General features: G+C 39.0%; 3 protein-coding genes and 1 long non-coding RNA gene across 4 annotated transcripts; all 4 read right to left on the minus strand.

Moving 5' to 3' along the window:
• Window positions 1-7,816: 7,816 nt before the first annotated feature.
• LOC149931602 (uncharacterized) lies at window positions 7,817-10,444 on the minus strand. Its single transcript, XM_090158008.1, has one exon. The coding sequence runs from the start codon at window positions 10,442-10,444 to the stop codon at window positions 7,817-7,819; it is 2,628 nt and encodes an 875-aa protein (XP_090014134.1).
• A 129-nt stretch (window positions 10,445-10,573) lies between these two features.
• On the minus strand, window positions 10,574-13,066 carry LOC149931603 (uncharacterized). The gene has a single exon (XM_090158009.1). It carries the CDS (start codon window positions 13,064-13,066, stop codon window positions 10,574-10,576), a length of 2,493 nt encoding a protein of 830 aa, XP_090014135.1.
• A 9,606-nt stretch (window positions 13,067-22,672) lies between these two features.
• On the minus strand, window positions 22,673-23,606 carry LOC149931604 (sterile alpha motif domain-containing protein 3-like). Its single transcript, XM_090158011.1, has 5 exons — window positions 23,595-23,606; window positions 23,345-23,521; window positions 23,070-23,279; window positions 22,827-22,995; window positions 22,673-22,755 (listed from the first exon to the last, which is right to left on the minus strand). Exons 1-5 carry the CDS (start codon window positions 23,604-23,606, stop codon window positions 22,673-22,675), a joined length of 651 nt encoding a protein of 216 aa, XP_090014137.1.
• A 332-nt stretch (window positions 23,607-23,938) lies between these two features.
• On the minus strand, window positions 23,939-25,263 carry LOC149931605 (uncharacterized). Its single transcript, XR_016473594.1, has 3 exons — window positions 25,096-25,263; window positions 24,236-24,295; window positions 23,939-24,017 (listed from the first exon to the last, which is right to left on the minus strand). It is a non-coding gene; the product is annotated as an uncharacterized LOC149931605 (long non-coding RNA).
• Window positions 25,264-25,579: the final 316 nt, after the last annotated feature.

Raw genomic sequence — 25,579 nt, forward strand, 5'->3', positions numbered from 1 at the left:
ATCATTAAAATGACAATTTTAAACGAATTAAAAGTTGAAATTTGTTTTTTTATGACTAATGTTCCTATTTTAAAATGGGTGAAGTTATTGGTTGGATTGGTTTAGGGCCCCTTTTAATCTGGTTCAAAAACTCCATTGGGGTTAAAGACGATGTTGGTCCACAATACATATTTTTGTATTTTCTGATGGTCAAGTTTAGTCGCCGAAATCGGGCATTTGTTTGGCAAAGTACTGCCGTCTATAACCAATCCATTATCTTGAACGTTTCTCCATAAAGCTTTGGCGTAATGCTAAGAGAAAACCTCGGATTGTCGCAAAAGGGAATACCAGTTTTGCTGCACTGAAGACAGCTTCCTCAAAATCAAGTTGAACTACCGTCGGATTCAAATTCAGTTCGGGGTCTTGTAGCAGCCTTTTAATTGTACAACGATAGATAATAAGAAAGCCGTGTTAACCAAGATTACGTTACCTGATAAAAGTTTCCATTATTTGAACAAGCACTTAATAAAAAGTAACTTGCAGGTCCTGGCTCTCGATAATATTACTTGGCGATTTCCTTGAAGATGTTTTATTGAAGCGCCTATTCGAATCTAGGGTTCCAAATTGTCTTTGGTTTAATAGGCGGATACTTTTCGATTGTTCTGAGATTCCGGAGTAGGTTTACAAGAGTAACGACGGACCACAAAGTCACGCGGTTAGTCAAATAAGTCAACTAAATTTTAACCCTTTTTGTCTCGCACTGTGGTAAGCCTAGGTCCCAGGTGTACTTGTAACCCTTCAGGTTCATTTTCCCCCGTATATTTTTTTTTTATTTTTTTTGTGTGTATTTACTTTTGCTATTACATTATTCCCTCCACTCTCGGCCATCTATAGTAATTGTTAAAGTGTTGGTTGCACGAAATTTTAGCTATGGCTAATTAATGGTTCATTAGAAAGAGCAAACATTTTATGGCAAGTACAGAAAATTTCATCAAAATCGGTTAAGTGGTCTTTGAATAATTATAAAAAGAAGTCGAAATGGTGGAAATCGAGTTTTTCGGCGAATTTCCAGACTTCTCGGCACCCATGATGTCAGAAAATGCGAAGCGTATCATTGGCTAATTGTCTGTAATACATTTCTTTACATCTGGGATTAAAAGCAGGTTGATTTAACACCCAGGAAAAAGTCCTACGCAGTAGTAATTGAAATAGGCATACACAAGCCTACGTAGTAGAAAAACGATATGAAACCGAAGGCTCCTTGTAAATTCTTCTTAAAACGTCGGGTCGCGCGGGCCGCGTAGCGTGCGCGTAAAAAAAAAAATTATTTCGATAATAAGCCTAATATTATGATTAAAAACCTCTGGTTTGAAAACTTCTACAAGTAAACAGAATCCCTCCACTTCAGTTATAAAACTACAGCTTTGATTTGCCCCAAATTGCTCGTGCTACGGAGAAGAAAAATTCGCCGAAAATTTCAGGATTTCGGGGAGCGAAAAAGGTCAGTTTCGGACTCAAAGTTAATACACTTAGGCTTGGAAATTTGTTTCGACAATGACATTTTTGGAAAGAGAACGTCCCGGGCTTCAAAACAAGCCCGCATTCATTAGTTTTTATTACTATCGATTTTTCGTGCAACCAACACTTTAAGTATTCGTAAAGCCCCATATGTAAAAATGTTTAGAATTCCGAGCTCTGTTTAATAAAACTAATCACAGTGTTAAATATAAATTAATATTAATGATAATTTAAAATCTTAAATAACTTTTGAACCATACATACAAATGAAATATAAATTGATAGAACTCAATGAACCCCCACTGTAAAATATAAAATTGAGAGAATTAAACTGGGTACTTAATATAAATTATAAACTAAATCCCTGCCTTCAGAAATGTTACAATTAAGAGCCCTTGGCATCTGGAGATAATTGGTTTCTTTTTATTACCGTGAAAAGCTCTCTCGGAACCGACCCTACCCGCTTTTTCTCAGAAACTTTGCCTAACTAAACCAGTAATATTCCCTCAACTCACAGCGATTCCATGGAACCTTTGTCATGTTAGCGGGCCTTTAGCCCACTATCAGGTAACCCGAATCTAACAAAAACCGCACGTTTTCCAAGGCCAGGTCATAGGTCAAAAGTGTGCCTGGATATTTTTTCTTGACAAAAAAATAAATATAACCTCGTGATTTCCTGGCATCTTCTCCCCCACAAACACTGAGACCCCCGCAATCAAGTAGAACCAACCCCAAGGGACCTTACACTACTGGTCGGACAACGTCATACATCCCATGACATTGGGTGCACCAATGACCCAAATAAATTGGGAGGTCACCAATTGCTTTTTATTTTCAACTCCGCCCTAAAATTCCTGGAACAAAACCAAGAGACAGAGCCCCAAAAAGACAGAACTCGACAGAACTGTAGAGAACTGGACAGAAGTCTGCTTTTGCAAGAACTCGAGAGAACTGGACAGAGGTGGGCTTGTGCCAGAACTCTGATTCTTGGACAAGAGATGGACCATGTCGAAATAAATAGAAAGTAATGTGCGATGAAGTCACGCTTAAATATTAATAAACCCTCCTTAAGCCCTCATGACCGAAACAACCCTCACTGACCGCCTAGATGACCTACGTCCAGGACATTCCGACGGGAAGAGTATGAGCCGAGCAGTAATGAATCCGGGAAGCGTAATGCCCTCCACAGCCTCAAATCACCTGTTGAACACCCAATATCTAGCCATACCGAGAGAAGAAACCCAGATGACCGAGACAGATTCCCTCGCCTAACCAGATGTTTTAGACTGAAACCCGAAGTACCTACGCCGCTTGTAAGAAGTTCGTCGTCGTCATCAGGACATCCGTACCGTAATCCGGCTCGTTAGTTACCGTTATTCGGGAATCCGCTCCTTATTCGAGACGAACGGACAGTTTGGAACTGTCACCGCGAAACAAGAATTCCCCCGTCGAGTCCCCCCAATAAAACGCGTGGGCGTGTGTCTTGCGTAATCCGGAACCCCGTAATCCGGAAGCTCCCGTAACCCGGAATCCCGTAAATCGAAGAGCAGCCACGAATCAAGTGATAAATAGAAATTTATCATAATCCCCCCCTTGTACAGTACCCAGGGTCGAAATACGAAATAGCCGGTGAAAAAGTAGATAATTATTTTTGGAAAGAATGCTTAATCCCTCGCTATTGTTCGAGAAAAAGGTTTAAAACAGCCCCCCCCCTCGAGGTTGAGAGTTCATTCCGCTTCTTGAATTTATGCAGTTTTAACTTAATTTTTTCGTTCGCATTGTACCCTCGTTCTAGCCATTTTTGTTTTGTTTGTTTTTATAGTTAACAGTGCCATTGTTTAATTGTAGTATCTTAATTGAAGTGTTTATTATTTAGTGTAAGTGTATATGAAAACGATAAAAGAACCATAATGGAGAGGGCCTAACCATACCTAGAAGCAAAGTGAAATTATCCCCTCAGTCCTCCCCGCAATTTGTTAATTTTTGTATTTTTTATAATATAATAAGTGTTAAATAAAGATTTTGCGATTGATTAAAGACTTAGGGTTTCCATTCTGAATTCGAATCTCCCCCATTTTTGTATTATTTTTTTCCCGAATGTAACCCCCTCTCTCAGATTTAATTAACGCCACGAAAGGCCACGACTCGCAATTTGTCGCCATCTTCCCCCCGCCTTGGTGAATTAATATCTTTGAGCAAGGGCTAGGAATATTTCTTATCAATCATCGCGATTAAGACGATAAATTGCTTAAAAAGGTTATATACTCTTATAATGGCCAAATTTAGACTGTAAAGAAGCGAAGGCCCTAAATGGGTTAGAGTGTGCTATAACTGGTGGCTTTACCGGGGAGTCGGGTTCCAGCTCTTGTAACCCATAAGGGCGGTGGCGCACTGGGAGATGTTAGCTCTGATCTAATGGTCCTATCTCCACCTCCGACTTCGGTCAGATTTGGGCTGGATACTGAGCTTCGGTTCAGGCTAACGGAGAGGGTCCACGCAAACTGGCCGCCTCGGCGGATTGGGTAGCCTGCTGTGGGGCGGCGAGCCTCCGTATGAGGGCACGGCGGTCCTGTTTCCCGGCCTTTTGGAGCCCACCGGGATCTCCGGTGCCAGCTGTGCCGGGTTACTTGGGCTGCTGTGTGCTCGTCGTTCCCCTTTAGGAGCTCTCTTCAAAGGGTTTGGCTCCTTACCTACGGAGGTAGGGTGTCGGCTGGAGTTGCATTAGCATCCATTCTAAATCCCACTGCTGTGTGCGAAGTGGGGATTGGTCCACCCATTGCTGCATCTTCTGCTGGGTTGAGTGGCTTGCGTCAAAGGTGCGACCATCAGTAGTAGGGTTCTGCTACCCATGCTGGATTTGTCACCTGTCCGGGCTAGGGAGACGCTGGCGTAAGGCACTATGATGATAGGCCTCCGGTGGTATGGTCTTTGTTACTAGGTACACCGGGCTATAAATTCTGACACACTGTAAAGAAGCGAAGTCAGGTGACCTAAAACGTACCTCAAACTCTAAACGTAACATTCTTAACGTGACATAATTGATTCAAAGAATGCGAACGATTAGAACTAATTGATAATACACCCAGGGCTCTGTGGCACGATAACGTTGAAAGCTATCGATTATGTCTGCCGGCTCTGTGACATCACCACACTGCATCAGACTCTTCACTCTGAACTCTATCAACTGAAAGCTTCAACCACCCACTGTCTTGAACAGTAGCTGTGCTAAGGGTGGGCTGAAGTGGGCTTTAGCCCCACGGCATTTCTGAGAGGGGCCACATATTTATATTAAAAGGGCCACATATTTGAATTTATTAATTTTCTTATCTCTAGAAATTGGTTTTATTTACTCAATATGATAGTAGACCATAAACAGATAGATTCGGGAGGAAGGGAGCGGATATTGAGCGAAATTTGAATGGACAATAGAAAGAAAATAAAGGGAATTTAAGGAAATACCCCGGGCATGCTAGTGTCCAGGATAAAACGACCTAGCTCTTCTCGCTTCCTGGAAAATTTATAAGGGGTTGTAAGGGCTACAAAATTCTTAGGGGCCACAAAATAATTAGCCCACCTGTGAAAAAACCTTAGCGCCGCTACTGGTCGTGAATCTTATAAAATAGCTCTTGATAAAATAACGACTCGGGGATCTTCACAACGTAATGCAACGTCAGAGATTGCAATCTTCAACTACACGGTAAAACACCTAGAAGACAAATTCGCCAAAACTCAAACAGCCCAAATAAATAAACTTAAGTATTGATTAATCTACAGTACTGCTTAGAACGAAGTTCACTAAGCGAGCGCTCGCTTATAAGCGGCGCTTATGGGGGTGACACATGAGCGAGAGCTGTTGCCAGACCCCCGCTTCGCTTGAAGCGAGCGCTCGCTTAGTGAACTACGTTCTAAGCAGTACTGTAAATATATCAAAACACTCAATGCGTGCACCAGTGATCTCTCTGAGAAACTATCCATTCAAGGCTTCACCATCGCTTCTTATATCCTGGCTCAACTTGAACCATTGCTCTTGCAGCAAGAAACAAACTTCACTGAATGGTGATGGGTGTTTTATCTATCACTGAAGACGTTTTGCCCAAACTTTATCCCCCCTTGAAAAACCGGAACTAGAATACACGTAGTCCTTTTGCTTAACATTCCCGAAGACCCTTATTCTTCGGCTAATGTTTTGGGCCGAGCCCAGAGCCCAGGTTGCAGAACTGCTTCAGGCATGTGACTTACACCCTCATATTACATTTTTTTCCTGCTCCCTCTTGACTCCAGTGCCTCTACAACAAGACCAAGACTATTCAAGATATTGCTCCCCAATGGTCATCAAAAATCCAAATTCCTCCAATTTATTTCAAATCACCGCCAAGATCGAGCTTTTGCTACACACTTGGCCCGACTAAAAAACAGTAACAACAATTGCATGTGTCTGTGAGTGAACTACAACGACGTATACAGAGCGGTGAAACCAGCCTAGTCCACTCGTAACCCATCTCACCCGTGAAATAAGGTTCCTGGTCCACCGCAATTACACAGGGTGGCCGATCCCTCTCACTGGCAAGACAGTGCTGACTAGTTCTCTCAAGCCAGACTTACGTTCCCTATAGCCTCATCCTGCCGATATCAGCCTCTCAGGCCTGCGAACAGTACTTTCCCCAAGCAGTACACAAATCATTTTCCTCAAATACAACACTGGAAGCCGCACCCCATAATCGTTCGTTCCCCACCACACACACTATTGGAATACATCACCTAGCGTCATGCCCCTAGGGCAGCCATCCCTCAGCTACTGACCTCCCAGCTCGACAACTGCATCTACTCTCTCACAATCACCTTCCTTGTAAATATACATGAAATTTTCAACATGCAACCATACAACGAGGTTTCCTACAATCTGCTACTCATAGATCTTTCCCTTTATGTGTTACAGAAAATTAATGGGACGCGGATATTGAGACAGCTGAAATTTCAATACCTCACTTCAATGTTGTCCGAATGGTTTGGAGACCAATTGGAGGATCCAATATAGGGAAAGTGTAAAGATAAAGTTTATATCTTCGTCCACCGTTGTTTGTTTATATAGATATCCTTTATATCCTATTTTTTAGTGTTAACTGGGATTCTCCGTAGAATCACTTTCTGTTAACCATACAACACCAGGTAGAGCAGCTTTTGACCTAAAGAATATCGTGTGAATATCCGTGTGACATCTCAAAATCTGAAACCTCTTCCAAGGAAAATTACACAAAGTGCGGACATTTGCGCATCATCAGTACATCTAAGAGGTCACATTTCTGGTATTTTGGTCAACTTAGGAATATCCGAAATTCCTAACCGGATATGTCTAGGATATCCATAGGATTATTTTGTGTTTTCTGGGTATCTTTAATGTTTCACAGATCTCCAACATCTTAAGCAATACACGTTGCTTTACTTCCCGTAAGTGCATGGTTGTTGGTAACCCTTTCTGCTATGTTCATTTTGTAATCCTGCTAGAAATCTTGCTATTAGTATAAAGGAAAACAGAAGAGACAGTTCAGTTCTTTGATATTTGGCATTTTTCGAACCCTTTGCCACTTCTGAATTTATATTATCATGTTCTATACCATGGTCTGGTCCAATTTAAGTAAAATCCATTTTACTTTTCGTAACGAAAAAGCCACCTTGCTTTAGCTTACCTTAAATAATCACATCATTATCTTAAACGTTTATTAAATTTGAAGGAAAAAGTCACCCGCAATGAAGGTTATCGTGGCTTAAGAAGAATTTCATTAACTTCTCGGTGTATTTCAGATGCAATTCGGGGTTTTCTTCTCTAGTTGCTCTTATGACCGACAAATAGTGCGAAATTGCCCAAGATATGTGCTATTGTTTGATTTTTAAAAAACTACAACATTTTAAGCCGCAGAATGCAGGAAAAAGGGGATGTTCGTGTCTAGTCGTAGAATTCAGCCATCCCAACCCCCTGGAACTAGCGCGACTTAAACTAGGCAGCAGCAACAGCAAAGACAAGTAACCGAAAGCAGATCTGGATGAACTCTGATCAATATTTTATTTTTCATAAATAAAGTTAGCTTTGAGTAGACTAAAAAACATATTTCAACGTTAAAAGCATATCGCCCGAAAATGAATCAATGGTTAAAAAAAACACAGTAAAACGTTAAAGATTATACACAATAAATGAAGAAACGAAAAAAAAGGGTTTTTTTTATCCCTTCGCGAATATTTACATCGACCGGAACTATTAACATAAGTTAATTGAATAACTAGAAGTTGAGCGTCTGAACATACTCCCGGCCTTGATGCGGTAGCGTCAAGAATCGGGTACAGCGTCTTCCTGGTCAAACGGAAGTAAACAGAGCTTCACGATCGGTCTTTTAAGCTCCCCTCTGCTGGTGCGTAAAGTGACCACCCTCGTCTGTCCGTCTCGACCTGGATGTATCTGGACGACTCGAGCAAGAGGCCAGCTGGCAGCGAAAGAGGCGTCCGATTTTACGAGTACCATGTCCCCGACTGAGATATTTCGTTGAGGAGTCATCCATTTCGGACGTTGCTGGAGTCTCGTTATATACTCCCGGAGCCAGCGCTTGTGGATGTCCTGTTTCAGCTTTTGAAGGAGTTGCCAACGATTGAGTCTCGTCATCGGAAGTTGCGAAAGATCTGGGTCGGGAACCTCTTGCAGAGACTCTCCGATGAGGAAGTGTCCTGGCGTCAATACTTGCAGATCCGTCGGGTCAGACGACATCGGAGTTAAAGGTCGAGAATTGAGGCTTCCCTCGATTTGAGTGATAACTGTTGAAAACTCTTCAAATGTAAGACGAGTTGGCCCAATGACTCTATGCATGTGGTATTTCACGGATTTTATTCCAGCCTCCCATAATCCGCCAAAGTGAGGGGCGCCGGCAGGGTTGAAATGCCACGCTATTCCTTGTGACGAAAGGTGATCCGCGACCGCTTCGTTATGGGAATCGGACTGGATTAATTTCATGAATTCCGTCAATTCTTTCGCTGCGCCGACGAAGTTCGTGCCACAGTCGCTATGAATGTCGCTGGGCTTTCCTCTCCTTGAGGTGAATCTTCGTAAAGCTGCGATAAACGCTTCTGTAGACAAGGATGAAACGAGCTCCAAATGTATCGCCCGAGTGACGAAGCAGACAAAAAGCGATATATAAGCTTTGAAAGTCGTTTTACTTCTAGGCGTAATTGGTCGTAGATTGAAAGGCCCGGCGTAATCGACGCCGGTTGTTGTAAAGGCTCGACAATATTGCAGTCTAGACTTAGGTAAGTCCCCCATCATCTGTTTCGCCGTTTCTGCTCGATACCTTGTGCAAACTATGCATCTCCGAATTTGATGTCGAATTGCATCCCTCCCTCGGAGAATCCAGTAGTTTAGAGATAGAATACCATGAACCAACTGCGCTCCAGCATGCAAATGCTGGACGTGTGCTTCTTGAATCACCATTTCCGTAAATTTGTGGTGACGTGGTAGCAGAATTGGGCGTTTTACGTTGTCGGTGAAATCGCCATGTTTTAAACGACCTCCCACTCGAAGGATGCCTTCCGAATCCAACTCAGGGCGTAAACAGAGTAATTTGCTCTTCCTTGGCAACGGATTTCCTTCCTTCAATGACTCGATTTCTTCCGCAAACTCTACAGCTTGCATAACCTTGATTAGAGCAAATAACGCCGATTTCAATTCTTCAGTCGTTAATGGACCTTCCATTCGTGAAGCCGTTGATTGCGGATCGGTTCTCAGTCGGTATCGGAGTAGACTGTTATAAGCGAATCTTCGACTCCACGCGGTGATACGACGTAACCGTAAAAGTGACGAAAATCTCGTGAATGTTGAGTTACCAACAACGTGGGCCTTCGTGGCAACGATGATGATCTTCTCCTCCTCATAAACTTGATTGACCTTTGAGGTGTCCATTACCCATTTCGACGTTTTTGGAGCGGGCGTGCTCTCTGCTAACCATAACGGTCCCTTCCACCAGAGCTGATGCTTTACGAGTTCTGAAACGGAAATTCCTCTCGACGCTGCGTCGGCTGGGTTATCGGTGCCAGCTACGTGACCCCACTGCGACGCTGGGATAGTTTCTTGAATTCTCGAAACTCGATTGCCAACGAAAGTTTTCCATCGTTTTGGACACGACGATATCCAGCATAGGACAATTGTGGAATCTGTCCATACTTTGACCCGAGTGACATCAAGTCCCAGCGATTCTTGTACTGATTCTAAGAGGTCAGCGAGTAGCAATGCGCCACATAGCTCCAGTCTTGGAATGGACATAGCTTGGTTTGCTGGAGCCACCCTTGTCTTCGATGCAAGGAGTGAAACATTGATCTTTCCGAATTTGTCTACCATTCTCAGATAAACCACTCCAGCGTAAGCTTTTTCCGAAGCATCCGAGAATCCATGGAATTCCAACTCAGATATATCCGGTGAGGTGTAAACCCAACGGTCGATACGAATTTCCTGAATTTTCAAGATCGAATCTCGAAACTCTTGCCATTGTTGCTGAATCGATGGTGTCGGTTTTTCGTCCCAACCAACTCTCTCCCTCCAAACGTCTTGCATCATAATTTTAGATCGTATCACGACAGGAGCGAGCCACCCCATCGGGTCGAAGATTTTCGAAATCTCCGAAAGTAGCGTTCTCTTCGTGACGTCTTCCCCCGACTCCGGAACTTGCACCTTGAAAAGGAATTGATCTCTTCGGGTATCCCAGTAAAGACCAAGAGTTTTTACGAGAGGTTCTTCTTCCATGGCGAGGACTTCCTTAGTCTCCCGCAGCTCCACTGCAACATCCACCAGACATCCCTGGTAGTTCGAAGCGAATTTGCTGAGAGGGAGCCCAGCGCTGTCTGTCAGCTCACGAAGTTGCGATATAGCTATTCTTGTATCTTCAATCGATCCTCTTCCGCTCATAACGTCATCCATGTAGAAATCTCTCCTGAGAATCTCGCCCCCCAACGGGTATTCCTTTGACCCAATGTCACCCAATTGTTGGAGGACTCGAGTGGCGAGAAACGGTGCTGATGCCGTACCGTAGGTAACCGTTCTGAGCTTTTATTCTTGAATAGGTAATTTCGGAGACGTTCGCCAAAGAATACATTGGAGGTCGCACTGGTCGGGTGCGATAAGTATCTGCCGATACATCTTCTTGATATCAGCGCTGAATGCGACTTGATGAAGTCTGAATCGCATGATGATAGTGTACAGCGTGTCTTGAACGACCAGACCAACTAGCTGAGCGTCGTTCAGCGAATTACCAGAACTTGTCTTCGACGATGCATCAAATACAACTCGAAATTTGTTAGTCTGGTTACAGTCCTTCAGCACGTAATGGTGGGGAATGAATACTCGTTCGATCGACGAAGGAACGGGTTCCACCCTAACCATGTGCCCCAGCCCTTCGTACAGCTCCATGAAGCCTTGATATAAAACCTTCAAAGCTGGACTCGATTCGAGTTTTCTCTCGATTTGTAGCAATCTCCTCCGAGCCGTTTCTCGAGACAATCCGAGAGAGACTTTGGGCTTCTTCATAGGCATTCGAACCACGAATCGTCCAGATTCGTCTCTGTAGTGGTTTGTCTGGAAATCTTCCTCGCATTCTTTCTCGGCATGGGTAAGAATTGGTTTTTTCGGAACCTGCTCCACCGCCCAAAACCGATTTAGGTTTTCGTCCAACGAGATGGCGTGATGGACTTGAATTTTGGGCTGCTCTACTCCAATTGGACCTGCGACGAGCCATCCCAGTTTAGAATTGATAGCATCCGGAGACTCGGAATTTGATCTTCGGTTGCCGTCGAGTAGAAGTTTATAAAATATGTCCGCACCCAGAAGGATATCCACGTCGGCCGGTACATTAAATGCTGGATCCGCTAGCTGAAGATTCTTTAGATGATTCCAGTTAGTTGCGTCATATCTTCTGACCGGAAGTTGACACGTTATCTTCTGGAGAACGTAGGCGCTTACATGAAATTTCTCTATCGTCTTAGCATCGATATGCGACTTGAAATGTATTTGAGTGAGGCCTCTCGTTTTGCCGAGTTGAGCTGAGCCTAGGCCAACGACCTCCGTATCGACCATCTCCCGTCCTAGACCCAGTTGTCCGATGCACGCTTCGGAGATGCATGACACTGTCGATCCGCCGTCTAGGAGCGCGCGGAATTGAAGACATCCACCGGAAACCGTCTTCACCCTTATCACGGCGGTGGCTAGCATGGCGTCGTATTTAGAATGAACGACTTCTTGAACATGGAAATTTTGATTTTGAAGTTGACTTATCTGGTGGTTACCAGACTGTTGACTTTGGATCGTTTGCTGGTTTCCAGGCTGAAGGTCACCAGTCGATTGACCTCCCCTGGACTGTCGACTACCGGATCTCTGATTTAGGCTATCCGAATGGAGAAGGGAGTGATGTCGTTGTCCACAAGTCTTACAACCCCTTTCAAGTGGACAATCTTTTACTCGATGACCGGAACGAAGACAGTTGAAACAGACCTTCGCTTCCTGTGCCGAGAACTGCCGGTCTGCGATTTTCAAACCGTAAAATTTTGGGCATTTGAAATTGCAATGCGCTCCGGAACAAAATGAACAACTTCCGTCTGCAGGCATTATTCCCGTTCTGGCGTGCAGATTGACCGATTTCTTTAGATGCTCTCTAGGTTGTTGACTTAGACCTGACGACGAAGCGGCTAACGATCGTGCTCTCTGTTCGATAAATTCCAGAAGCGTCTTTGACGTGGGTATCTCGGTATCTTTTAGGCTTAGCTCCCACTGTTCCTTAGAAGTAGGATCCAACTTCTGCGTCAGATGATAAACCAGAATGGCATCCCACTTATTCGCTATACTGAGCGTGTCCAAAGCTCTCGTACACTCCATTGTCATGTCCACGATGGATCGCAGCGCCGTTGAATTCCCGCTCGAAATTGCCGGGAGTGCAATGAAACGCTTCATTATGGAAGAATAAAGTTCTCTTTTATTTTCGTACCTCTTCGTAACAGTGTCCCACGCTATGCCGTAGTTGATGTCCGAAATAGGGAGCGATTTGATTAACTTGGCGGCATTTCCCGTTAGACTTGACTTCAGGTACGTAAGCTTCTGCGCATTCGACAAGTCCTTGTTATAATGGATAGCTGTTTGGAACATATCCCGGAACGACATCCATTCGTGCACCTCCCCTGAAAAAGTAGGGAGGTTGATCTTCGGCAACTTGATTTCCGAATGAGACGTCGGAACCGAAAACTGCGAAGTAGGAGTTGGAGCGAACGTTGCCTTGATGGCTTCCAATCCGCATCTGACATCCGTGTAGACAGTGAACAGTCTGTCCCATTCGGTATTATGATCCAAAGCCTTGTCGGAATCTAGCGGAATGATCTTGAGATGCGCGTCATCAATCATTTGCCAAGACTTATCTGCTTCGCTGTTGAAGAACTCCACTTGTTGCAGGTTTAGCGATATCTTTGAATGACTCTGAACTCTTCTGCCCATATTGTTCAGACCCAATTCGCCCTTAGATCTTTCGGCGATGGCTTTGTCCAAAGCAGTGACCGGCATTGCGAACGAAATTTGCTTCCGATCCGAGAAGACGAATGATCCGAAGGTGTGAACCCAGCGACTAGAATCCACGTAAAACAACCGGCTTAGAGATCCGGCTCGACGGACCAAAATGTTCGTGTCTAGTCGTAGAATTCAGCCATCCCAAACCCCTGGAACTAGCGCGACTTAAACTAGGCAGCAGCAACAGCAAAGACAAGTAACCGAAAGCAGATCTGGATGAACTCTGATCAATATTTTATTTTTCATAAATAAAGTTAGCTTTGAGTAGACTAAAAAACATATTTCAACGTTAAAAGCATATCGCCCGAAAATGAATCAATGGTTAAAAAAAACACAGTAAAACGTTAAAGATTATACACAATAAATGAAGAAACGAAAAAAAAGGGTTTTTTTTATCCCTTCGCGAATATTTACATCGACCGGAACTATTAACATAAGTTAATTGAATAACTAGAAGTTGAGCGTCTGAACAGGGATGAGTGTTAATTACATATGGTTTTTAAGGAATTAAAGTCGTTTTTATAAAATTTGCCCCGAGGGTCAACCCTCACTTTTTATATATATCTTAATAATCGAGCTTCAAAATGATCTGAAATCCATCTGCGAAAATTGCGTCTATAAATACGTAGACTTTTGAGAAAAATGGGGTAAATCCGAATTTGTCTCCCCCTTAATAGAAAGTTTCGGTGAACGATGTTATTACTGATGCGGTTAAAGTTAAAATGTTAGGGTCTAGATAAGTTTAATATAAGTGGTTCAGAAGACACCACTTTTATGTGAAAGGGGTTGAAGTCACTATTTTGGCACCCCTGAGCGCATATTTAAAAAATGCAAATATAGAAATTATTTATCACGGACCTATTTACTACCGAAATCCTTTGAATATTCAATTTTCACAATCCGCGGGCACAAAACATATTTTTTTAACATTTGCTTTCGAACTTTACCCCTAAAGCTGGGTTTATTTTTCGAATCCATTAAGCTGCGGCCATTACTTTCAACCCTTGAGCTGCGCCCGTTTCCCCTACCCCTAGAGATGCGTCAATATAAACTTAAACTCAGCTGTTACCATTTCAGTCAATCCTCGAGCTGTGCCCAATTATACCGCCCCTAGAGCTACGCCCATTTCTACCACCCCTGAAGATGCATCCTTTTTTCAAATCCTTAAAGCTATACGCTCATTCATGTTATACCTAGAGATGACATCATTATAGAGAGAATCGCTTATATTTATCATCCCTATTAATTTTATTCCAACGGCGTCGCACAATATATCCCACCTCGTGAGCTACGACCATTTCCCTTACACTTATAGCTTCCCCCATTTATCGTATTGCTAGATATACGCCCATTTCTTTCACGAATAGAGCTGCGCCAATTTCTTCTCTCTAGAGAAACGCCTATGTCTGCCTCTTCTTGAACTGCAACCATATATACCAATCCTCTAGCAATTCCTATTTAATAATCAATAATCAGCTAGGCTAATACCCAAGGCACCACCTTAGGCCACTTCTAGAGCTGCGCCAGTTAAAAGCACCCCTAGCGCTGCGTTCATTTCTCCTGCCCTACACTCTTAAAAACGTTGGGTTAAATGATTTTGGTTATTTCATTTTTAACTACTTTTAGAGTCAAAATAACCCAAATGTAGTTGAAAATCTTGAAACGCAAAATTTGGGTTAAACAAAATTAGGTTAATTTTAAGATAATATAATAGCAACCCAAAATTGGGTCATACTATCAAATTTAAAGTTCCCACGTGCCAAAGACGATATGAGCATCGAAAATGTGTTCATTAAACTTGTAGTCTTTGGAAGACTGGAAATTAAAAATTTTGCGCCATTCTCGCGTCGTTTCCATGAATGCTTGAAATGATTCTTAATTTTTGATTCTAAAGGTATAGAATATTTTTAATTTAATTTACTATTTAAAATTAAAAATTTTCCAATATGTTGTGTTGATATTTCAACAGAAGAACGTAATGAGGTCCCTTGTTCAAATTTATGCAAATTGCCAAGGCCCTATGATATTATTTCCAGTGTGTTATAACCCAAAATTGAGTCATATATTAACCATATTTTGGGAAACTTATAAATTTCACCCAAAATATCGTTATTAAAATAACCCATTTTGGTTGAAAACAAAAACCACCTATTATTTTGTTTGGTTAAATACTGACCCAACAATGGTTAAAAAACCCCAATTAATTGTTAAATTATAACCCAAAATTTAGTCATATATTAACCATATTTTGGGCTAATGTTCAACCCATATTTGGGTAACTTATAAATTTAACCCAAAATAGCGTTATGACAATACCCCTTTTTGGGTGAAAACTAAAACAACCCAATATTTTTAAGAGTGTAGAGCTGATCTATCTATCTCAACCTTAGAGCTTCGCTCATTTCCCTCTCCCCTAGAGATGCGCATTTTCCCCGTACCACTTAAAATGCCTCTATTACTGCCACCCTTTCTCCCAACATTACGTCTGCACCCACTTACCCCTATAGAGCGGGGTCCGTATCTCCAAACCTGGGTTTGAAGCTGTACGTGAAATGAAAAATTATACTAATGTGACACAAATGACTGTAAATCCCGATATCGATTTGTAAATTTTGGATTAAAATTGCTTTCAATTTTTGTTTGCATTTTATTTGATAAATACTGTGGGTTAAACCTTTTTAAAGCGAAGCTGAAGTGGGGTAATTGTGACCCACATTTTGTAAAGTTTTTCCACTATTTCGTATCTCTAAATAGAATCAAAGTAGAAAGATAAAATTTGGTAAAAAAAACTTCTACTGCTCTAATAATAAATTTGAAAGCCTTTTTGTTTAATTTGATAAAAAGTTGTAAAACAAAATAATAAAGGGGGCAAGCGGTCACACTTCCCGACGACTGGGGGCAAGTGTGACTCAGGCTTAGTTGTTCAATACAATGGCTATGAGAGAGCTGTTGGGGCAAGTGAGACCAAGTTCAAATTTGTCCTTTTTTATAATGACTGAAAAGTACAGAACATTTTTTCTACTTCTCAACAAATGTGGTTTGTAGAAAGATAACAGTTCAAACTAGCTACTCCTATTTTAAAAAATAAGTTAATTATGATCTCTTGGGGTGATTTTGGGCCTAGATCACACTTACCCCACAATCACACTTACCCCACAATCACACTTACCCCACTTCACCTTATAGGGTCATTCCACGTCAAATCGACAACTCATGCAACCATGGGTCGGCCGATCCAAATGAAATTTTTACCACGTAAAATAAGTACAAATTGATTCTCAAATACTAAGGTTTAGCGAAAAATGTTAAGCGGTGGCAAAACTAGAGCAATATGAACAGAAGTCACTTTTTCGAAAGGACGTAAAGCTCATTTTGGTACCCCCAAGGGAATCGTTGAATAAATTATAATATACAAATGCGTTTTAAGGAAAATATTCGGTTTTAGTGTAATACGTACTGTAGATTTCAAAAAACACCATAGAAATTTTCAATCTTTATCCGTTTGTTTAACAATAATTGTTTTCTTAGAATTTTTCTAAGATGGGGGTTACCTTCGACGGAGTATAAAGGCCAAAGTTTATTCGTGTTTGGAACTTGAAAAATTCAGGATTAGCGATGGAATTAGATTCACATTTTCCGAATCAGTACTCGGTCGGTGAACTATAGAACGAAGAGTGTTATAAAACTTGATTGTGTAAGACTTAGGGAATGAAGAAAATGGACGAATTGGAAGATGAATAAAAAAGTCTGATAACAGCTCGCTTAGAAGAAATTGCCGTTGAGAGTTTGCAAAATATTTTGACCACTATTACGCAATTTTAAATACGAGATATGAATTTTAACAAATGTTGTGATCCGTTTAAAAAGAATAAACGTTCATGAACTTTAGTAACAGATTGTAAAATGGCGATTTGTCGATACATCTGAGGATCGTCTTTTGCTCCTTTGCCCTTGTACAAGGGATAAATTCGAGCAATTTTCTAATGGGACAGGAAATGACCAACATCAAAGCACAAGCTAATCAGTTAATTCAGCAGCTCCGCTTTCCAGATTGCAGCCTCTTTCAAGATTTTCGAAGGGATACCATCCGTTCTAGTTGCCTTATTGGACGAAATAATTTTTAACTGTGCAAAAGCTTCTTGAACTAAGACGTCTTGAAAAACCAAAGACTCGGTTGTGGATGGCATCGCGCATGGAAAGACACTAGGCCAAGGTTTCATGCTGACAAAAGTATTATACAAAGTAAAAGCTTTATCGTTAGGCTGTCTACCGTTGAATTATCAACAGCCGAATAAGTGATTGGCTTTCAATTGCTGTTAATATAACGTTTAAAGGTTTTCCATAATTGACGAGAGTTTCCCGCACAATGCTAGACTTAAGGGTTTTCTTCCGAGATCTTCGGTTTCCCCTTCCATAAAAACTTGTCTAGGTTAACGGTAATAGTTAGTGTAGGGAGCTGTTGGCTCGATCTCGTGGCATGCAGGGCTTGCCACCACCCTCCTACGCATTGTAACCCGGCCACCTGAATTAAGGGCTTCAAAAGTCGCACGATGACTTAGGCCTAAGGTGGTGCCTTGGGTATTAGCCTAGCTGATTATTATTATTATATTATTATTATTAATTCCATTCAAACTTACCACATTTCTTTTTTTTACTGAAATTAATTATGCTTCATTTAATTTACTACTATAACTTTAAAATGTTATAATGCCAGAAAACCAGAGATTATTTTCACTCTAAGTCACTAACTTTATAAATTATATTGTTCTACGCTGAAGAGAGGCTCTCTAGTCAATGAAGGAGAAATGCGATTTCAGTTTACCGTCTGAAGAAAGAGTTTTAGCCTTCCGTTCTGGTTTCAAAAATCATTCCACACAATAAAAATATTCAGGTTTATCCTAATTCCGTGATCCGGGCAACTCTCTTTACAATTTTATAAAATATCTGTTCCTTCTTATGCGCAGTAAAATGAAACACCGCTAGTTATAAAACTAATTAGCGAAGCATAGCTATATTCTATAATTAGTGTCACTAAAGGACACTCAGTTTTTGGTCCAATAAGACCAATTAATAAAAATTAGTGTTAAAACTGCTTTTACGTTAGTAGGAAGAGTAATTTAAGAGGTCTAAAAAGTGAAATTTTTGCTCATACGCTGATATATTTTCGCAGATTAATATTTTTAACTAGTGAACTCTATTTATACAAAATACAACTAAGAATGAACAGACAAAGATTTCCTGTTTATAAACACGGATTTTGAAAAGCTTTATTACCAATGTTTTGCTAGTAAAAGTGGCTTACTTTGTTATATTGCGAATAAACTTTTAAAAATATCATATTTTAAAACAAGGAAATAGTTTGCTTTTTACATGTAGAATATCAGTTTTACTTTGATGTATGTTTAACGATCCACTTGGGTCAATTTGGTGAGATCGAAAGAAACCTTTTATTTCCCTGTTAACGGTGCCCCTGTAGCATTTTAGAGTCGGGCCGACGTCGGCTAGTGTCTTAAAACAGAAAGGTCGGCCTACTGTCGGGCCACCCCACTCTGAAAGGTCGAAATGTCCTAGTAGAAAAGTAGTCGGCCGACCGTCGATCGACAAGAAAATTCGACTCACTTCCGATGTATGTCCTACTCAGAAAGGACTATGGACCGACTCAGAAAGGACTATGGGCCGACTCAGAAATGACTATGGACCGACTCAGAAAAGACTATGGGCCGACTCAGAAATGACTATGGACCGACTCAGAAATGACTATGGACCGACTCAGAAAGGACTATGGGCCGACTCAGAAAGGACTATGGGCCGACTCAGAAAGGACTATGGGCCGACTCAGAAAGGACTATGGGCCGACTCAGAAAGGACTATGGGCCGACTCAGAAAGGACTATGGGCTGACTCAGAGAGGACTATGGGCCGACTCAGAAATGACTATGGGCTGACTCAGAGAGGACTATGGGCCGACTCAGAAATGACTATGGGCCGACTCAGAAATGACTATGAGCCGACTTCAAATAGGCATATTTCCGACTCGGAAACGACGTTGTGCCGACGTCAAATTAAATCGCACTTCGGAACTCCCACTTAATACCAATTTGATGCCTTAACAGTAATTTAGCTGAGATTGAATCGATAATAATTTTCAATAAAAATGAGCTATTTATATTAATAGAACTAATCCAAACAATATACAAGTCTGAAAATCTTTTGGCGAAGTACATAGAATTAATAAAGTAGTGATATAGAAAAGAAACATTTTAATTAAGCTTCTAGATTTTAATACGTAAAAACAATTACAATTCAAATACTTTTAACAAATATCATTATCTTTTGATGTTGTAGTCTAATTATATTTTATTTATAAAACACATGACCTTGTAATTGCCAAGGCCTAACAGCTCATGCAAAACATTGTTCACAAAGCTATAATTAATTGATATAGATATTATTTATATTGATATATTATTGAAAAACTTACTTTTTTAGTTTAGATTTAATGTATTTCTCAAGATTCCAATGATTTTCCATTAATTTTGAATAGAAAATTAAGCGCACAAGTCAACAATTACACCTCCCATCTCAAGCGAGTTCGCCAATAAAATTCTATAATGCTGCTAGTCCGGAGATGGCGCTGCGAAAGTATTAACTGGCGCGTGCTTTTGAATTTTTTAAACTATGAAGCGTTTGTGATCGTATCAATAGGCCTATTTATTAATACATTTTAATTTTTTTAATCTATTTAGAGTATAATTAATCAATATAAATAAAAATCAGGAATTAATATTTTGAAATAATATCGTAAATCGCAAACCCCTGTAACACATGAAGTCGGTTTAGAGCAAAGACTATATACGCTTCGCTTACTAGACAGGCGTCTCCATACAAAAAACCTGTTAACACTTTCGAAACACGGGAGAAGCCTTTGACCAGCCGTTAGAGGCACCACTAGTAGCACTCTGAAGCGCGAGGAAAATTTTGACCAGCGTCTGCTATCGTATGCAAGTTGAGCCATTGAACACGCCAATCTATTTATATATAGTCTTTGGTTTAGGGTCGGGGTACGGTCGATAAGTCGGTTTATAGCATTGAGTTGGGAATAAATAGAGGTACAACTAAATCTGTCTGGCGCGGGACCAATTTCGTTCCAAAAGGAGACTTTATCAACTTTATCGTTCAACCGTGGGGGCATCTGTCTTTATTGGTGGCAACTATTGCAATTGAATTTTTTCGCGAATCTGATGCGAAATTGAAATCTATGATTTCTCGTAACAAACAAACCTTTGAAGTTGTTTAAAAATAATTTTATTCTGTCAACACGATTCTTTTTAACTCAAGTTACGGTGAGTTAGCTAATAATTATTTATTTTTAGCCATATAACTTTACAAAATATAGATGGCGCTACCGCCTAGTTATAAAGATGAATTTCGTACAGTCTTATCAGATTAGGCCCCGCGTAACCATGGCAACTGGAATCGTAATTTTAATTCTAGCAGTATTATTTCGACACTAAAACCGTAATTTTTTTTGGACTATTTATGGTCGGTATGCCGACCATTATCCAACTTAAAATAGACCTTACATTTAATTATTGGATTCGACATTAACTTTATGAAACCGACCATATTTATTTAGGAAAAGGGGATATTTTAATTATTTTCTGACTATTTGATGATGATGAATTTTTTATTCACTTTTATTTTTTCTTCAAACTTATTTGTATTCGAAAATCTAATAATGAGATCAGTTTTGGGTCGGAAATAAGCATTAATATAAAGTCGGCCCGAAGTCGTTTCGGAGTCGGTTCTTAGTTCTATTAATTGGCGGTAAAGAGTCGACGTTTTGCAGTCGGCCGACCATTTTACCCCTACGACATTTCGACCCTCAATCCAAAGGTCGGCCGACTTTAGCGTTTAGTACCTTTTGCCGACGTCGGCCCGACTCTAATTTGCTACAGGGAAGTAACTTCTTATGCAAATTAATTTCTAAAAATTAATTAATCATAATTAGTAAAAATGAACTTCAAGTATAATTATAATTATACAATAAAATACAATTATTTTAAAAATATGAAAAAAATACGTGTGGTCCTTATCAAGTCGGCATATCGACTGTACATTAAAGTCGACTTGCCGACTTTATAAAGTCTCAAAATGGAAATTTGTAATTTTTGGGATAAAAAAATTGAACAATTTGAGTCGGCATACGGTCGTCGACCTGAAAACGACTTTTAGACCCATACCCGACTCTTGACCGACACTTAATGCTACAGGGGTGTGTGTAGAAATTACTCAACCTCGTAATGGTGGAACAAAAGGCATTCAAAATTAAAAGTTTCAAAAACGGGGAAATAAATGCAGTTGAAACTACTTTGTAAAACTATTTGATTTAAACTTATTTAAGGGCCTGAGGCACCATTTTCGCAACCTAATTTTTGACATCATTTTTTAAGTTTTAACTTTTCTAGTTTCAGATTAACGCTTCTTGAAAATTTTGAATAGCACTATCTAGATTTACAGATAGGGCTTTGTCAGGAAATAAGTCTTGTATTAGCGATAACGTTTAATACGCATAAGTTGCACAGTAAAAATTAAGGGTATAAAAAAACCTTTTAGGGTATATTCATACCGTAAAGGGTTTAATTTAACACCGTAGTTGGCTGGACGGTGTAAATCCAAACCGTTCTTTAAACCGTTTTGGGTGTGTTTAAGGTATAAATTCAAGCCATTAACGGTGTATTATTAAACTGTTTTTCGTATTCTTATAGCAGAAACTCGCCCCCTAAATAGTATATTAGTAAACCGGCTTGCATATGTTAAAGGTATAAATTCAAACCATTAATGGTGTATCAACGAACTTCTTTGGGTATTCTAATAGTATAAACTCACTCCCTTATTAGTGTATTAATAAACCGTTTCCGGTAAAATACTGGTATAAAATTAAACCCTAAATTGATTAAAAAAAAACCGTAGCGATTATGCTTAAGGTACCAAACAAACGGTTTTGGGTATGCTAGAAGACCATATTTAGACCACAAAAGGTATATCAACAAGCCATTTTGAATATTTAAAAGGTGTAAACTCTAACCCTTTTTGATGTATTAGCTTACCCATTTTGATAAATAATTTTACCATTTAAAGTATGCCTCGGGTAATTTAATATAATACATTGAATCCCTTAGTAGGAAACTTAAGATTTATTTAATCGTAGGCTTAGAAAACTATTTTTCTTGCAGAATTAATGTGTGAGGTTATAAAATACTTTTATAATTACATTGAAATTTTACATTAATACATATTCCCTATTACCAAAATTTTATGTAAAGGATAATCAGTTAAGACCCTAACTTTGTAACTGTTTAGTTATTTTTTTAACTTTCGCCCCACATTTCGTATAAGTCAGGCCTAACAAACATGACTAAATAAAACGGAATTGTATTGGATATTAAATATCCAATACGTGGCCATTAACCCGGAAATTGCGTCCTTAAAATTCCACGCCTCTGTCACTTTGCTTTCGTCAAAATAAATTTCATATTGTGCACCTGCTAATATTTTTGATTCCACATGGACAATAACCGGAAATTTCGGTATTCGGGAAATGTCAGATTTCTTGAAAAAAAAACCTTTCGTGGTTTTCACTAAAAATTGACGGTATTAACAGCAAAGAGAACCATTCTTTAGCGCCTAAAACGGAAAAAAAAATCAGAATTTAAAATATCAACTACAATTGTAAGAATATATAATTTTAAGTTTACTTTGTACTGTTTCTGGTTCTTCCATTTTAAGAGCTTCTAAAATTTCAGACTTAAGCGTTGTCACGTTTTTCTTTGCTAGTGTCCAAATTTTTTCGGAGTATTTCTCGAAAGAGTGTTCAAGTTTTCCTTGAATATTTATTTTGGTAAGTCTCTCGAATTCCAGAAACATCTTTTTAACAAAAATATTTTTAATTAAAGGTATTTATAAAATAAAATATATAATTTTTAAAAATATTATCTTACTTGATTGAGATTTTTAAGAGCTGGATATTTTTCAAGTACCATTGGTATACTGATATCCTTTATTAAATTTCGCCGGTCGCTAGTGGTTTTATCCATTTTGCTATTAATGGCCACCCAATCAATTTCAGCACTTTGCATCATAGTGATCATATGGGCTTTGTGCAAGTTTATACTCTCTTCCTCCTCGAAATAATTATTAGAATCTGTAGGCTTAAAGAGAAGGTAAATTCATTAAATGTCCATAACCACTTGATAAAAGTAAAGTTGTCAATTACCTCCAACCTTATTACAGTTACGATAGAGTTTATTTCATGGTTGCCTATCGTAGTTGTTTCTGTATTTTTATGACATGCTTTTCCGTATTTCTTTTTATGATCGGCAACAATTTTCACATTTCCTAAATCTTTTCGAAAGTTCTTGTATTTTGACACTAGCGTACTGTGCCAGTGATTCTAAAATAGAATTTTTAATAAATAAAAGCCTTTTACTTAGCCTCTTCTTTCAGTTTATAAACCTAATAGAAACCATTATTTGCATGGTTGGCAAAAGTATTCCTTTTTCTACAACAAATGTTTAAAACAAAAGTTTGTCCACCCTTCAGGGTTGTCAAACTGCAGATTTTTTATTAAGAAACTTAAAAATGCTATATTTTTTTAGGTCTAAAACTAGTGTATTTAGTGAAATTAAAATATTTTATCGTTAATAAAGCCTTAATTAGTGGATTTCATGAACCAGAATAATTAAAAACAAACTGGTCTTAAGGAAAAACATGTTTAAAAAATTTGCTAAAGACAAATTGAAGAAACCTAAACTGTGTTTTCAACACTAATTTTAAACTTGCCAGCCCTGAGTATTTGTCAAAAACTTACATGTCCATCTCCTGGTTCGGTCTTAAGGTGTGGGAATTCTAGAACCAATTTTTCAGCGACATGTTTGTGAAATGGATATCTTTAAAAATAATTGAAAGACAATTGGTTAATTGGAACTTAGTCTACCTGCTATGAAAAATTATAATGATATACAATACTTACAAGCCGAACCTTTTGATAGCGTCACCGAACAAAATGTTTATTAGTGCTTTGTTCATCGATTTCTTTGCTTTAACACAAAGAGCATTGTATTTTTCTGAGTTTGTTAAAATTTCTGGTAAATCTGGTAATGTATACGTAAATATGAATTGTGATCTGGTGCAAGTAGTCACTGTCTCTGGTAAATTTTCAGCAACCCTATAATAATAAATTAAAATATTTTCTTAAGCTATTATAGAAATTAGAATAGACTAGTTAGTGACTATAGAACCAACGCTATAAAACCACTAAATAATATTTGATTGTCAAATGTTTAAGTAAAAAATCAGTTTGAGCAGTTAAGATATATAGTGAATGCTCGCAGATATCTGGCAGGGTTGGCTGATTTAAATCAACTTGATTTTAATCACTATTTTAAAAAATCATTGATTTAAATCACTTTTTAAATAGCATTTTTTTAAATAAAAAACCTCGCCAATTGCTATAATTTAGGTTTTAACATAATCTTTCTTGTATTTCCCCGCTAATGTTGCATTGGATTCTACCTGTGGCTGGGGATTCTGCCGAATTTGTTTTGTAAAGTACCAAAATAGGTTTTAAAAAATAAAAACTTCTATATGATTATTAGCTTAAATTTAACAAATTCATTATACATATTAGTCTTAAAAATTAAAACATATTTGATTTAGTTAAATTTATTATACTTAATTATATAAAACTTTGAAATTTTAATTTAAATCAAATAAATCAATAAAAATCTGATTTAAATAAAAAAAAACTATTTGATTTTTTTTTAAATAAAAAAATTGCCAACCCTGATATCTGGTCAGATAAAATAAAGAGGGAGTAAACCCTTTTTATCTGCTATGCTACCTTTACAAAATCAAATATGGGGAAACAAATAAGAAATAAAAATTGCAAGCACTAAGAGTTACAGTAATAGTAATCAACTTACGTATACTGGCTGTCCAATCAATATACAAATCATGAAAACCTACCATGTTATTAAAGCTGCATTTTTGTTAATGCTGGAGGAAGTAGCATTTTCTCCATTAACAGTCTCACAAGTCTGATCATTATTACAATCTTTTTCAATGATTGCATTGGAATTGGTTTCAATTTCTTGAGTAGTACTGGAAACCTTTTGCCTTTTTTCATCTGGAACATCAGCATTCTCAATTACACGCTTTTTCTAAAAATATAAATTAATTATACAACTTATGAAAACTTACTTAATTTACAATGTGAACGATATTAGGTTGACCAAACGATGATTTCATTAGAAAAGCATATAGCCAGTTTCAATAACAGCACCACCATAAATTGTTTTTAAAAAGCGGCCCGTTATTAAAAGTTGTCTCTTACCAAATCCCATTATGACCAAGTGAGATAAAGACTAAATGCCCTTGTCAAAAGTATCGAGATGGTCAAGATAAGAAAACCTTTACATTATAGAAACTGGCTAATATTTAAACTTATATT

This window comes from Leiobunum rupestre, chromosome 9 (assembly GCF_980474605.1).
Source record: "Leiobunum rupestre chromosome 9, qqLeiRupe1.1.hap1, whole genome shotgun sequence".
Taxonomy (NCBI): domain Eukaryota; kingdom Metazoa; phylum Arthropoda; class Arachnida; order Opiliones; family Sclerosomatidae; genus Leiobunum; species Leiobunum rupestre.

What these genes read in the sequence shown, in the direction of transcription:
- LOC149931602 (XM_090158008.1), bottom strand. Translation starts at nt 10,444, where the DNA reads ATGGATGACGTTATGAGCGGAAGAGGATCGATTGAAGATACAAGAATA.
- LOC149931604 (XM_090158011.1), bottom strand. An exon ending in TAACTGTAATAAGGTTGGAG is followed by an intron (nt 23,280 to 23,344) that starts GTAATTGACAAC and finishes CTTCTCTTTAAG; the next exon opens with CCTACAGATTCTAATAATTA. An exon ending in AGAACCAGAAACAGTACAAA is followed by an intron (nt 22,756 to 22,826) that starts GTAAACTTAAAA and finishes TTTCCGTTTTAG; the next exon opens with GCGCTAAAGAATGGTTCTCT.
- LOC149931603 (XM_090158009.1), bottom strand. Translation starts at nt 13,066, where the DNA reads ATGCCGGTCACTGCTTTGGACAAAGCCATCGCCGAAAGATCTAAGGGC.